The sequence below is a fragment of the Agrilus planipennis genome, unplaced genomic scaffold (genome assembly GCF_000699045.2).
Source record: "Agrilus planipennis isolate EAB-ADULT unplaced genomic scaffold, Apla_2.0 scaffold25, whole genome shotgun sequence".
NCBI classification, from domain to species: domain Eukaryota; kingdom Metazoa; phylum Arthropoda; class Insecta; order Coleoptera; family Buprestidae; genus Agrilus; species Agrilus planipennis.
The window spans coordinates 261986-274186 of record NW_020439112.1 but is presented as its reverse complement, the minus strand read 5'-3'; the positions used below and the strand labels follow the sequence as shown (position 1 = coordinate 274186).

At 33.2% G+C, this 12201-nt stretch overlaps 1 protein-coding gene across 2 annotated transcripts in view; it reads right to left on the bottom strand.

The window, feature by feature from the left end:
* LOC108739809 overlaps nt 1-9859 on the bottom strand; it is a 59856-nt gene extending 49997 nt beyond the window's left edge. The window contains exons 1-2 of one of the 2 annotated variants that reach the window (XM_018473884.1): nt 9445-9859; nt 527-700 (exon numbers count right to left, since the gene is read on the bottom strand). In XM_018473884.1, the coding sequence (XP_018329386.1) occupies nt 527-657 (131 nt within the window). In that variant the 5' untranslated portion in view covers nt 658-700; nt 9445-9859. The remainder of the gene's footprint in view (nt 1-526; nt 701-9444) is intronic. The other variant, XM_018473876.1, reaches the window with a different exon arrangement.
* Between the last annotated feature and the right edge of the window lie 2342 nt (nt 9860-12201).

The window sequence follows — 12201 nt, the reverse complement described above, 5'->3', positions numbered from 1 at the left end:
TATTTCCAACTCCATTTGTTTATACATCGAGGTATTTAAGGGTTTGTATTTGAATTCATTTAAAACTTTTTGAAGAGAATATTCAATTTTTAACATATTCTTGATGTTTTATAGTGGCAATACTAATATTGCTGAGATTTTAGAGTCTTCCTTGTTTTCCAAATAAAGCATTCCTTTAAATAAAGTGTAACACTCCACTTGAAGAAGCTACTATGTTAGCGAAACAATTGTCGTAGTAAAAATAAAAAAAATTGTGAAAATGAAGAGTTCTATTATTTATTAAATAAAGCGTTCTCTTCCAGACTAGTTTTCTAAAAATTTTTGTGCAATTCATCCTTTTTAAACTTCATCCAGCATACTTTTTCAACCATTTTATAATTTTTATATAAAAGACAACAACATCTATCTCATAAGAGGAAAAATCAGCGAATATTTCTGTTTGAAATAGATTATAAAAATGTACCTACTTCTCGTTATTTTCGGAATTTATCAAAAAGAAAAATGATGATAATGAGTAAGGGCTGACCTGGTGACGGAATAAATTTTCCGAGATTTTCCCGTAAAATCGATGACTGCTAAAGGATCGTCTGTAGCGATACCATCGGTGCTTTGGTGTTGATGGGTCGGAGCCTTCTTTGGACCTAACCATCTTAACATTCTCGGCCTACTGCGAAACGTCACCTATTTTTCATTTTCAAATCTGAAACAAAAATAATATTCTATTTGATTTTGAAGATTACTTACTACTATACTTTAAAAACGTATTAACAGCAAATGTAAGAAAGTATTATTCAATTAGCGATAATTTATTTACGAAATAATCTCCACCTATAGGCAACATTTTTAGATTTTCTCATGACAGAGGCCCTTAAAATACGAGAGGAACGGTAACTTAAATGTTAAACTTGAGAATTTAAAACCACTACATAATTCTGTCTCTAACAAGAAAAGAATATACGACTTGGTAACATGTGTCTGACAGACATCGGAAAGCTTTCAAAACGACTTTTTAACTAATATGTCACAGAAGAAACAATATGTTCCCTGATATATGGGCGACAAGCACAAATATCATCATCATCATAAGGTCGTCAGTCCTAAAACTTGTTGGACACGCACCTCCACTCTCTCCTATCCCGAGCTAATCTTTGTATTTCCCTAAAACTAGAACATTCCTCAACCTCAACTATTTGAGAACAGTAATCTAATCTAGGTCTACCTCTACCCCTCCTAACTCCCGTTTCTGCCTCTAATATGCCTCTGACTAGATCTTCATGCCTAAGAAGGTGTCCTACCGACCTATCTCGCCTAATTTTTGTTGACTTCCGCAGAGTCCTCTATTCTCCTATTCTTTCTAATACCTCTTCATTTCTAACCTTCTCTATCCACGGTATCCTCGTCATTCGCCTGTAAAATCACATTTCGAAAGCTTTTCTTTTGCGCCGCGCCCATTGCCCATGTTTCGCACCTGTAATGAGTAACACTCCAAACATACACCTTTAACAATCTTTTTCGAATTTCTAAATTAATAGTTCGCGAGCACAGAAGTGACTTCTTTTTATTAAAGGCGATGCGACCCTGCCCTATCCTTTGTTTTATATCTCTACTACTCCTTCGGTCCTGATTTATCTGACTTCCTAGACACCTAAAATCAGCCACTTCTTCTAATTCTTCGTCTCCTATTTTTATATTCACTCTTTTCCTACATTTTCTTCCCTTGCATACCAGTATTTTTGTTTTACTTTAATTTATCTTCATACAATACTGTTTTGTCAATACCGATTCCATTTTATTTAAAGCTATTTCTAACTCCTCCTTGCTAGATGCTAATACTGCTATATCATCTGCAAATATCTAAGTATACTAATCTTTTGCCCCTGTACATCTGTCCCTCTAGTTTTACTGTTTTTAATGATGTTGGTCGAGTCTTCAATGTATAGATTAAAAAATAGCACGAATATGTGAATCAAAAATTAATTTTCAGAAAACCAAATTGATCCTATAGCGCGTATGTTTAGGGACGATTAGATGTACATATTATTAAATTATTAAGTTTTTTAATAGTTGTAACTTTTGAAATATTTTCTTGACTACAAGAGAACAATAAATAACTCAAACCCCAGTGTCAAAAAACGGCACTTATCTTTCGAAGTATCTATTCTTTCTAACAAAAAATTGAAAAATCTTGCAGGAGTGCTTTACATACAGGGGCGGCCTTAGCCATTGCGTGGCTCCAAGCGGATAGATCTTTGCGAGACCCTTGTCCTTGCGGAATTAGTTTAATGATGATGCTTGACGAAAAGTCAATAAATAAATTTAGGATTTTAAAATTAGTAAACAAAATCATGATAAACTAAGGTGCATTAAAGTCTAATGAAAGTTTTATATATGAATGATGGTTAACTACAATAAAACAACCATATAATATTTGGTCAAAAAATGTTACATTCAACTTAAGATATTAAAAGTTTTAGGTTTGGTTCTTTAATCACATTTATTAATTGAAATGTATCCCTGCATGAATTGATTGATTTTTGAGATGTACCACAAAGAAACTTTAGTAAAAAATTACAATAGGTATTTCCCCAAAATGTTACATTCGTTTATTTAGGTGACTGGTGGGAACGGCGTACATAAAGTTTTATGTTGTTGGTAAATCGAGCGACCAATTGGAACATGAAACGTCAAAAATGTAAACACAATAAAAACATAAAATTAACGAAATTAACTAGTAATTGATTTAAACCATCAAACGGATCATTTTAAAGTGTTCATAACTAATAAGTGTCTCGGAATTCTTAAAGAACAGTTTTTCGTCTATCGATTACATAAACATTGTTAGACGATTAAACAACGTACCTACCAACAAAAGAGAGAGTTTGTTCGTCTGCAAAAAGGTTTTGTATTACCAACCTATATATAAATGCATAAAGCAGTTACATTATCGCAAAATACAATTCGAACACTAGAAATGGCTTGTCACGCATATATCGCGCTGCTTTCACACTGGCTTTCGACAATAAAGACCTTTATTAAAGAAAGAAAGAAAGAAAGAAAAAAATATCGTTAACCGTCATATTTAGACGACGTTATGCAAGTAGACACACCAGGACATCGATTTCGTCGTTTGTACTTCTATGTACAATAGCAATCGCAACTTTTTCGAGTTAATTTAATTAACACGTCAGTGTTACCGTTCTTTAAAGAAAGTAACAAAGTCATCTATGATGACAAAGTGTAAATTTCGTTTGTTCATCAATTATTTGCTAAACGCTGATGTTCAAGGAAAGGAAGTGTTTCGAAGCCTTCGTGAAACAAAAAGCTACGACCTTTACTAATACTTCCTTAATTTGCTTACCCATACGTGTCAGAAAACGAGTATATAATATAAAAATGTAATAATTACACATTTAGTGTAGTATTTTTTAAGTAAATAATGCGGGCGATGCACGCGCCACATAGAATTACCACAACCTTCTTCCAAATCTGATAATAACTTATAGCAGCGATTGGCAAACAAAGGCCCGCAAGCTATATGTGGTTCTTTGGCACCTTTAGTAAGGGTCTGCAAAAAAATGACCAAATGCAGGCGTTAAATTGTGGCTAAAACCGCATATATCGTCATAAAATAACTCATTAGAACAACCCTGGGAGATGATGAGGATACGATGGATAAAAAGGGTAGGGAATGTTGAAGTTTAAGTACCCCCTAAGGAGTAGGAGAACACAACGGAAGTCAAAAAGGAAAAGAAGAGAGATAAGATGATGAAACACTTCATGAGACATGAGACAACCCTGGATTAGATGATTACTACAAATAGTTAAGGAGGGAGATGTTCCAATTTTCGGAAAAGTGGCTCAAAACAGGAAGGTGCGTGTCCAATTTTCAGACTGATGATGATGATGATGATGATACATCTTGATACTTCCGTTACCCCACCTTACCTCACAATTGGGCTCCTCCATCTCGAAATTTATAACATATAACACGATTTTGTCCTTGCTTAAATCTTGCAATGTGATTTATTTGAAATGCTTGCATTTAAAATGAAAATCATAATAGAGTCATTAGTCTTAAGACCGGTTGGATACGCACCTCCACTATCCTGAGCTAATTTTCGCTTTTCCCTAAAACTTTTTAGATTTCACAGACGAATGATAAGGATACCGTGGATGGAGAAGGTAAATTAGAAAGAATATGAGAACAGAGGACTCTATGGAAGTCAATAAGAAATAGGCGAGATAGGTTGGTAGGACACCTTCTGAGACATGATGGTCTAGCCAGAGACAAATTAGAGGCAGAAACGGGAATAACAAGAGGTACAGGTAGGGCTAGATTAGATTACTGTCGGCAAATAGTTAAGGATATGGGTTGGTCTAGTATTAGGGAAATGCAAAAATTAGCTCAGAATAGGACAGAGTGGAAGTGCGTGTCCAATTAGTTTTAAGACTGACGACCTAATGATGATTATGAATCTAACCTAGATCTACCTCTACTCCTCTTATCTTCTGAAAGAGTTCTTCTTCCTACCACCATAGAGAGAAAAACTCCTGAAGATTTCCTTCACGCGTATCAACGAAAGATTGAGAATAAAAAGCTCTCTATGACAATCAAAAAACTCAAAAAGTGACAATAATAATTTCTTTTTTCCAGAAACGACCCCACCCTACGCTATTCTTTACTTTGTGTGTATCTCCGTCTTTTTCCATCCTAATTTATAATTGACCTTAATTTTTTTACCAATTAAATGACTTATTGTAAGTAGTTAAAAGTGAAAATTCACTGCCAGTTAACATTGCGTTTATGATAAAGTTAATTATACGAACAAAACGTGTTAAAGCATTTGAATATGTGAACATACATTTTTGTTAAGAGGTTATTAAACCATAAAATATCAGCCTGATACAAAGCCCCCTAAGTCATGATTAAATCATTTCCGTTAAAGTCTTTATGTTAAAATTTCCGGTTGCTTGCTCATGTGATGCATAAAGGATGTGTGAACACGTGCTTTTACATATAATATCTGCATTCATTACAGAAAATTTATTTAGTCTAGCGTAGGATGCAAATTGGATATTTTTATATAGCATAATTCGCAACAAATGATACAAAATGAAAACTATGTTACCATGAATTACCAAGAACGGAAATTGTTAAGATAAAACAAATGCGTTAATAAGTAATAATCAGTTTTCAACTTTTTTTTTGTCTACAAGGAATTTAAATTTAAACGAAACTTATCTCTACTCTCACTGTTTTCCATACAATTATATTATCCTATATCATAAAGCTCACTAATGTAATTATTTTAATTGACTGAATTGATTTTTATTACTTCTGTCATCTCTGTCGTCTCCTGGTGATGAAACATTTTAAAGAGGATTTCGGTGATTGAAAAGTCAACATGCTCACTGAGAATTTGAAAGAATTTTTCTAATACCACTTGAAATAAAAGAGTTATGGTTGAAAGAAAACAATCAATATTTTTTAGTAAGGAATATTGAAATTATATAAAAATAAACATGATATTCAAAATCATATGCTCTAATTAACCATCAGAATCGAGTTGTATAAAATATAAAATTACGGAAAAAGTTTGGTCAACTTTGATACCCTTTGATGGAAAAGCTAGCCATAGAATTGAAAAAGTCCCCTTGTAACACTGCCCAGGGGAAACCCCTGCAATAATCTCAGATAGTTCATCTTCAAGGACAAATTTTTATTGGAATGATTTTGTTTTTTTTTAGTTAATGAAAAAACAGCCAAAACGTTTCACAATTATATTTTTCATTGTCAACAAACTAAAGAGACATACCTAATAATAAAACGAATTTAACGTTCTATAAAAGAAATTTTTCATTGCCTCGCAGATTAAAACTTTTCCTTCCTATAGGTACGTCTAAATAATATAATAACTAATGATGAAGGAAGCTGTTACACTTGACTTATTAAGTGCGGGGAAACTTTGCATATGTTGCTTGTAAGCTAGCTCTCCTTTAAATATTTGCAGATCGACAAGTTTAATTATATTGGACTAATAATCAAATCAGCCTGATGACAAACTCGTAACTCGCAAATTAAACTTTTAGACAAGAGAAAGCTAATTGTTGGTCGGAATGCAAATTTACAATAATAATTAGTTACTATTAAATTCAAAATTTGAATAACTCTACTTTTATCAAATATTATGAGCGAACGCCCGAGGCAGCGATCGATACAACAGCATGTTTGCAACACCGGATGAAACGGCACACTAAAAGTTGCTACCCTTGCGACAAAAGGGAGTGGCGAGAAACTTCCCGAAATTAATATCAAGTGTTTAAATGGTCCGATTGAAGGGAGTTGATTAAAGGCAGGTGACATAAATAAATCTAAACGGTGGTATAGATGCATTTGATAAGCGATACAAATATGCAGTGAAATAATCACTACATAGTATAAAACAAAGTCGCTTTCCCGCTGTCTGTCCCTATGTATGCTTAAATCTTTAAAACTACGCAACGGATTTTGATGCGATTTTTTTTTAAAAGATAGAGTGATTCAAGAGGAAGGTTTATATGTATAATACATGCATAATATAGTAGGAACACACTGATAATTTTAGAGGTTTCTAATGTGATGTAAATAAACACATTTTTTGCACTTACATTGCAAACGCTGGCTGAACCCTACGAGATAGATCAAAATAATGTACTACAATATTGTATATCTTAAAAGGGTTTACAAAAAAGTCCGCGATGGTATATGTCTATCTCTTGGGGATAACCCACAATAACCATTTTTTATCCTTTACTTTTTACGAGAAATAATGGCTTATTTACGAAGCGATTTTAAGCAATACGACATTAATCCTTATCCAATTAAGTATCTTAAATACATTGTGCATTTAATATAGATCAATATGGCCCTTTACAACATGTAATTTAAATGAATATTTTCGAAAATATTACAGATTTAAAATTTTGAAGTATTTAGTATGTTTAGGGGGTATCTTTTGATTTCCCCTTTTCGATATTTTCGATAATAATCTAAACAAAACAAAAATATATTTAATATCAGTATTGCACCCGTGCGAAGCTGGGGCGGGTCACTAGTTAAGGAATAAACAACAACTGCATAAATAAATGAAGTTGTCCTGGAAAATTGGTTACATTATGAGTTAAATACAAAAGGATTTCTACTTCTTGTAAATGGTAATTGTAAGCAGAAGTAGGTGCACGTCATTAAAATCACCATAATGACGGACATAAAAACATTAATGTTTACTGAAAATGAAATTATAGAGGAAACACAATGGATTTTGTTTGTAAAACGATGAAAAGCGAAAGTGCCTAAATTATCGAAACGTAATTGTTGGTGTATCGCATATATACGTACGCATGTTACTAATTTATATGTCTAGTAGTCTTTCAAAGTCAAACATCTGTTGCTCGGTATCGCTCTGTTGGTTTCGCTAACATTAGTCTGGCGTTTTTTATGGTCAAATAAAGAGAAACCGTTTTCAGTTTAAGAAATAGGAAAAGGAACCATCAATTATGCTTTGTTTAATTATTGTTGTTATTATTATTACGATGTAATTTTCACATCATAACTTCACGTATCTTAATTACTGATTGTAGAGTAAGTACTTTTAAAAAGTATCCATTGTCTCGAGTTTGATCTTCGCTATTTAAGATGTTGACTTAATTAAATTGTCAACGCATTGAAGTTCCTGGCTTTCCCCTGAAACTTTTAAAATTACATTTCTAACAAACCAAAATGTTTTTTTAGTTGATAAGTTTTTTAATACTTATTCAAAAATACGTGTAATAATTTGAATGATCGGATATTTTTTAAACTACTACCCTAAATATCTCCAAATTTTGCGCTGTGTATATTTGTAAATAGTTCAGACATAGATTATATTAGATTAAATGCGAAGATTAGCTCAGGATAGGAAAAAGTGGAGGTAGATGTCCAACCAGTCTTAGGACTGACGACCCTATGATGACGTTATGCTTATGTTCCAATAATAATTTACTTAATACTTTTTATTTGCTTAATACCTAAAAGTGTACTTTCATATTTTCCTAAACGTAGCCTTATGAGAGACTGCTATAATTCAACATTCATGAAGTAATCCTTAACGTGTTATGTAGGTATTTGAACTATATTATCGATAATTTCATGTAGCTGTACCTTTGTCATAGCCAGGAATCCTAATTGTTAAAGATTGAAACAAAGATTCCCAACTATGTTAGACGAAACTTCGTGAATGCTAATAATGCATCTCATAAGCAGTGACGTTTAAAACATTTATCCTTGCAATTTGGCGGGAACGTTAGAGGTAATTGTTTATTACAATCCTAAAAACTATACAAAAAATTGCATATCGGAAATGAAAAATTGGTTCAGATAGAAAACTAAAACGTTGAGCAAATAACAAACTAGTGATTCAAAATTTCTTATTCATTTCTTTTTCTTTCAAACAACATTAAGAGTTACAAATACAAGAAGAACTATGTTTCAAAAATAGCCCCTAGTAACTCATTACTCATTGGACTTATTTCGCATTATCTTTCATATCTCCTAAACAAAAAAAAAACACGAATGATACCAAATGAAAAGAGCAAAAATTTGTAAAAAAAACTTCTTATGCATTTTTCTCGTCAAGACAGCATATCGTTAGTTTACTGGTGTTTAAAAAAACTCGAATTTACAATACAAACTTTAGAAATTTTGGTTTTACTTAAAATTTTCTTCCATTAAATCTCAAGCCGAATGATGAAGAGCAAAATCTCTTGACACTTTGTCATTTGATTTCATTATATTTGAATAAAATTATTATAAACAATGAAGCTAAATACTATGACTTAGTGGCACTACGCAATTATTTTTCCAGATTTTACACCAACAAAGTAAAAACCGACAAAAAATTTCACAGTCATTTCTTACGTAGAATCCAACAGCTACATCGCATTTTCCACTTTTGTAATTTGTTTAAACAATTTTGTCTCAACAAATCAAAATGGCAAACAAATAAACACGTAAAACTACAACATTTATAGATAACTACAAGTCCTTTTTTTCGTGTATGTTTTTTATTCGGGAAATATAGACGAAAAACATATCCTCACGGAAAACTAAAAAATCCAATTACCGCCCTAATGTCCTCTTACAGATATGATCTGTAACTTATTCATTTCTGCATTTTGTTTGATATTAATCTGTCTTTTATAATTTTCATCCCTTTTTACCATTATTTTTGTCTCCATACATTCCCGCATAAACAAACATTATGTAAGAAGAATGTGAAAGACACTTTCTAATTTATTATATCACATTCATATATCACCACCAGCGCTACAATTATTATTTTAATGGCTTCTCTTTGATAAGGTTTTTAAAACAAATCTACCAATTACCTGTCTTAATAATAAAAAAGGATAATTAAACCTACATACGTAAGTATCCCATCCAGCAGATGAGAAAAAGCAATCGCATGAAGAATAATTACCTCAACAAATCGTGTAATAGTTCAAAGAGGCATTCGAAAGCATGATCATAATCATCAGGTGAACGCATGTATGCATGTAAACAATGGAAATCCATCAATGAAAGCGCAAGCTAATTGCCTCGTTCACAAACAACAAGAACAACATCAAATTTCTTGTGCATTGCCTGCGAAGACGTGCGACTCTGGCGTGTAGCGAACGGATACAAAAAAAATATACGCGCAACAATAAACAAACAACGAAACACAAAAAGATAACGAAATAAATAAATAAAAAAAAAAAACAGAACATCGAATCCCCGCGAACTCGCGGTAGACGCGATCACGACAACACACCGCTACTTCTATGCGTACGAAACTGAAAGTGGTCGACGATTCACATCAGCAACAAACTGCACTGCATGTCACTGGCCTAAGCGGGCCAACAATTACAAAGTGGGGCTTAAAGCCAACGTGATAAAGACGAAATTGCAGTAGGAATACATTTAGATCAAAGACAGAGCTAAGGTAATGCAAACGATGCACTTTGTGTCGGGCAAGTGCCCACATTCAAGTTATGTGGAAATGTCCTGTACAATTACGGATTATTAGGAATTTTACAGTTTTATTTTTATTTGTTTTTATGGAAATGATTGATAATTCAATCAATTTCATTGAAAAAGGTTTCACCTACAAACATTACAGATAAACAATGAAAGATCCTAATAAACCTAAATTAACATTAAATATTAGGTACCTGTAGGAGCAACCAATATAATACACAAAAAGTTCTGTAAGTTAAATAATTTCGTACTTTAAATTGACAAGGAAGGGAGTCAGACAGGGATGTAAACTGTCACCGCTACTTTTTAATACAGTGTAAACTCTTTATAACGTCACTCGATTTAACGACAAACTCCTTAAAACGTCGAAATTGCTTGACTTTGGTTGGTTTACATTGTTTTATATACATTATGACACTCTATATAGCGTCACGCTCACTCTATTTAACGACAACAATGCGGCATTAGAAATCATTGAGCAGTACTTTCTAAGTTGCCGAAATAGGTAAGAACTGCAGCTGTGTACGTTGTTGAAGAAGACGATCCTGTCCGTCCACCAAGCATCAAACAAGCACCTGATGCAGCGAAACTATTAAAAAAATACTTTTTATATAATCAAGTTGATCCAGCAGTACCTCAAGATATGATTAAGATACGTAACAAAATACAATTAAAATATTGGAGCAGCAAAAAACATCAGACGAAGATAACAGGCTATACGCAATGTATGAATAATAATGTTCGTGTGCAAAATGTGTACTATATTGGTAAATGCATATTATTATAGAATAGTAAAATAGTATCTTTTATTTCTCTCCATTTAACGACCACTCTTTATAACGCCGAAAAATGTTCACTCCCTTAAGTGTCGTTATGTAGAGTTTACACTGTATATACATCAAAGACGCGATCAACATCATTAAAGACAGTACAACTGTAGGGATAGATATACAGGGGCAAAAGATTAGTATGCTTAGATATGCAGTATTAGCATCTAGCAAAGAGGAGTTAGAGACAGCTTTAAATAAAATAGAAGCGCTATTAAGAAAACAGTATTGTTTGAAAATAAATAAAAGTTAAACAAAAATACTGGTATGCAAGGAAAGAAAAAATAGGGAAAGAGCGAATATAAAGNAAATTTCGTTTGTTCATCAATTATTTGCTAAACGCTGATGTTCAAGGAAAGGAAGTGTTTCGAAGCCTTCGTGAAACAAAAAGCTACGACCTTTACTAATACTTCCTTAATTTGCTTACCCATACGTGTCAGAAAACGAGTATATAATATAAAAATGTAATAATTACACATTTAGTGTAGTATTTTTTAAGTAAATAATGCGGGCGATGCAAGCGCCACATAGAATTACCACAACCTTCTTCCAAATCTGATAATAACTTATAGCAGCGGTTGGCAAACAAAGGCCCGCAAGCCATATGTGGTTCGTTGGCACCTTTAGTAAGGGTCTGCAAAAAAATGACCAAATGCAGGCGTTAAATTGTGGCTAAAACCGCGTATATCGTCATAAAATAACTCATTGGAGCAACCGTGGGAGATGATGAGGATAGAAAAGGTAGGGAATGTTGAAGTTCAAGTACCCTGTAAGGAGTAGGAGAACACAAAGGAAGTCAAAAAGGAAAAGGAGAGAGATAAGATGATGGAATGTTCCAATTTTCGGAAAAGTGCCTCGAAACAGGAAGGTGCGTGTCCAGTTTTCAGACTGATAGCCTCATGATGATGATGATGATGATGATGATACATCTTAATACTTCCGTTACCCTACCTTACCTCACAATTGGGCTCCTCCATCTCGAAATTTATAACATATAACACGATTTTGTCATTGCTTAAATCTAGCAATGTGATTTATTTGAAATCATGATAGGGTCGTTAGTCTTAAGACAGGTTGGATACGCACCTCTTCTATCCTGAGCTAATCTTCGCATTTCCCTAAAACTTTTTTAGATTTTACAGACGAATGATAAGGATACCGCGGATGGAGAAGGAGAATTAGAAAGAATAGGAGAACAGAGGACTCTATGGAAGTCAATAAGAAATAGGCGAGATAGGTTGGTAGGACACCTTCTCGGGCATAAAGGTCTAGTCAGAGACATATTAGAGGCAGAAACGGGAGTTAGGAGGGGTAGAGGTAGACCTAGATTAGATTACT